The 1469-nt window shown below is 42.5% G+C and overlaps 1 protein-coding gene across 1 annotated transcript in view; it reads right to left on the bottom strand.

The window, feature by feature from the left end:
* Window positions 1-1469, bottom strand: part of LOC109479473 (ficolin-1-like) — an 8491-nt gene that overhangs the window by 2710 nt on the left and 4312 nt on the right. Inside the window, exons 3-4 of the mRNA XM_019781438.1 lie at window positions 1026-1148; window positions 252-477 (exon numbers count right to left, since the gene is read on the bottom strand). Coding sequence (XP_019636997.1) covers window positions 252-477; window positions 1026-1148 — 349 coding nt within the window. The remainder of the gene's footprint in view (window positions 1-251; window positions 478-1025; window positions 1149-1469) is intronic.

The following is a 1469-nucleotide window of genomic DNA, read 5'->3' as shown; positions in this document are numbered from 1 at the left end:
GGCGCGATGGCCGCAAATTTTCAATCAAAATCTCGTCCTCCCCATACGAAATTTCACTCTCTATGATTCACGCCTAGGGGAGGGCCTAGGAAAAATTTTTTGAGGCGGGGGGGAGGGCCTGGGAAAATTTTTTTTGACCTGGGGGGAGGGCCTAGGAAATTTTTTTTTATGCTACCCCCTCCCCGGTAAATATCGTACAGTCCCTTAGAAGTGGTAATTGTACAGCTTTGCTAATATAAGGCACAACTTACTTAAAGAAACCTCGACTGCAAGTGAAGGTTAAGTTTTTTTGTTTGCGCTGGCTAAGAAAGAAGAGCTGCAGCCTGTAGTCTTTCTGGTTGGTCAGGAGGTGGATGTTGTCGTTCCCCAGCCAGTGTTCCCCGTCCTTGTTCCCGAACCCCTGTTTGTAGTCCTCCCAGGTACGGTTAAACGGGACAGTCCCGTCAATCCGGCGCTGGATAATAGTCCAACCCCCGCCTGGGTAAAACAGAATGATGCAATTTTGTCTACCAACAGGAGTAAACTGAAAATGACATCGAAAAAAACCTCCGTTCTTTCGGCTCGTTGTCATTTACACATACTAAATGAATATTCGTAGGACACAATCTTCTGTAAGTAAACATGGTTTATGCGATTTGGCTAAGGCGCTTGATATAATATGGCAAATTTAGACAAATCCATTGCAAGCGGTTTGATTTATAGGTATAAAGACACAGACAAAACATGTTCAAAGTATGACAATTCCTAGTCTATTGTAGCATTTGTGCATAAATTATGTAGATGAGGCCTTAATTGCATTATTTAGATCTAATGATAAATTTTACTAGACTTTCAAATGCCACAAGAAATAAATTATCATCATTTACCACCACTGAGTTACGGTGGGCTCTATCAATTATGCAAATTAGTACTTTAGTCATAATATTATCAATGTATCAAAGGAATTGTTAGTTACAGCTAATAGTATGAAAAACTGCCCACAATACTAAAACTCTTTTTATGATACTTTCATGTTGCTACCTCACCGTCAGTGTCCATGTCGCAGTAGACCTCCACAGGTGTGTTGTTCTGCAGGGTGACGAGGTAAACGCCGCTTGTTGTGGATCCTCCCTCGTAGATCTCAGCACAGTCACGGCATTTTCCTGGGGCTGCAAACATGGTAGGAGAACTTAAGTTTTGCCTTTTCTTTTTGGTGTCGAATGGTCGAGTGGCTAGGCTAGCTGACACGAGTTAAGGATGTCACTTGTTCCCTCTCTGACATGCTTGGCTAGACGTTGTGTCATTGGCCATGGTATTTCACACGACTTTCCTTCCTTCACCCAGTAAAATGGATACCTGGCTTTAGTTTGGAGGTAATGAGGGACACAAACTGCTATGTGTCCCTCATTGGCCCTTTATCTCTTGAAAATGATGTACTGTAAGTAGGTAGTGCATTGAGCTACAGTGAAACGACAAGTAATGACAAGACA

Source organism: Branchiostoma belcheri, unplaced genomic scaffold (assembly GCF_001625305.1).
Source record: "Branchiostoma belcheri isolate BF01 breed outbred unplaced genomic scaffold, Haploidv18h27 scaffold49, whole genome shotgun sequence".
Lineage (NCBI taxonomy): Eukaryota > Metazoa > Chordata > Leptocardii > Amphioxiformes > Branchiostomatidae > Branchiostoma > Branchiostoma belcheri.
The sequence above is the reverse complement of the archived record's forward strand: the minus strand, read 5'-3'. Positions and strand labels throughout refer to the sequence as shown.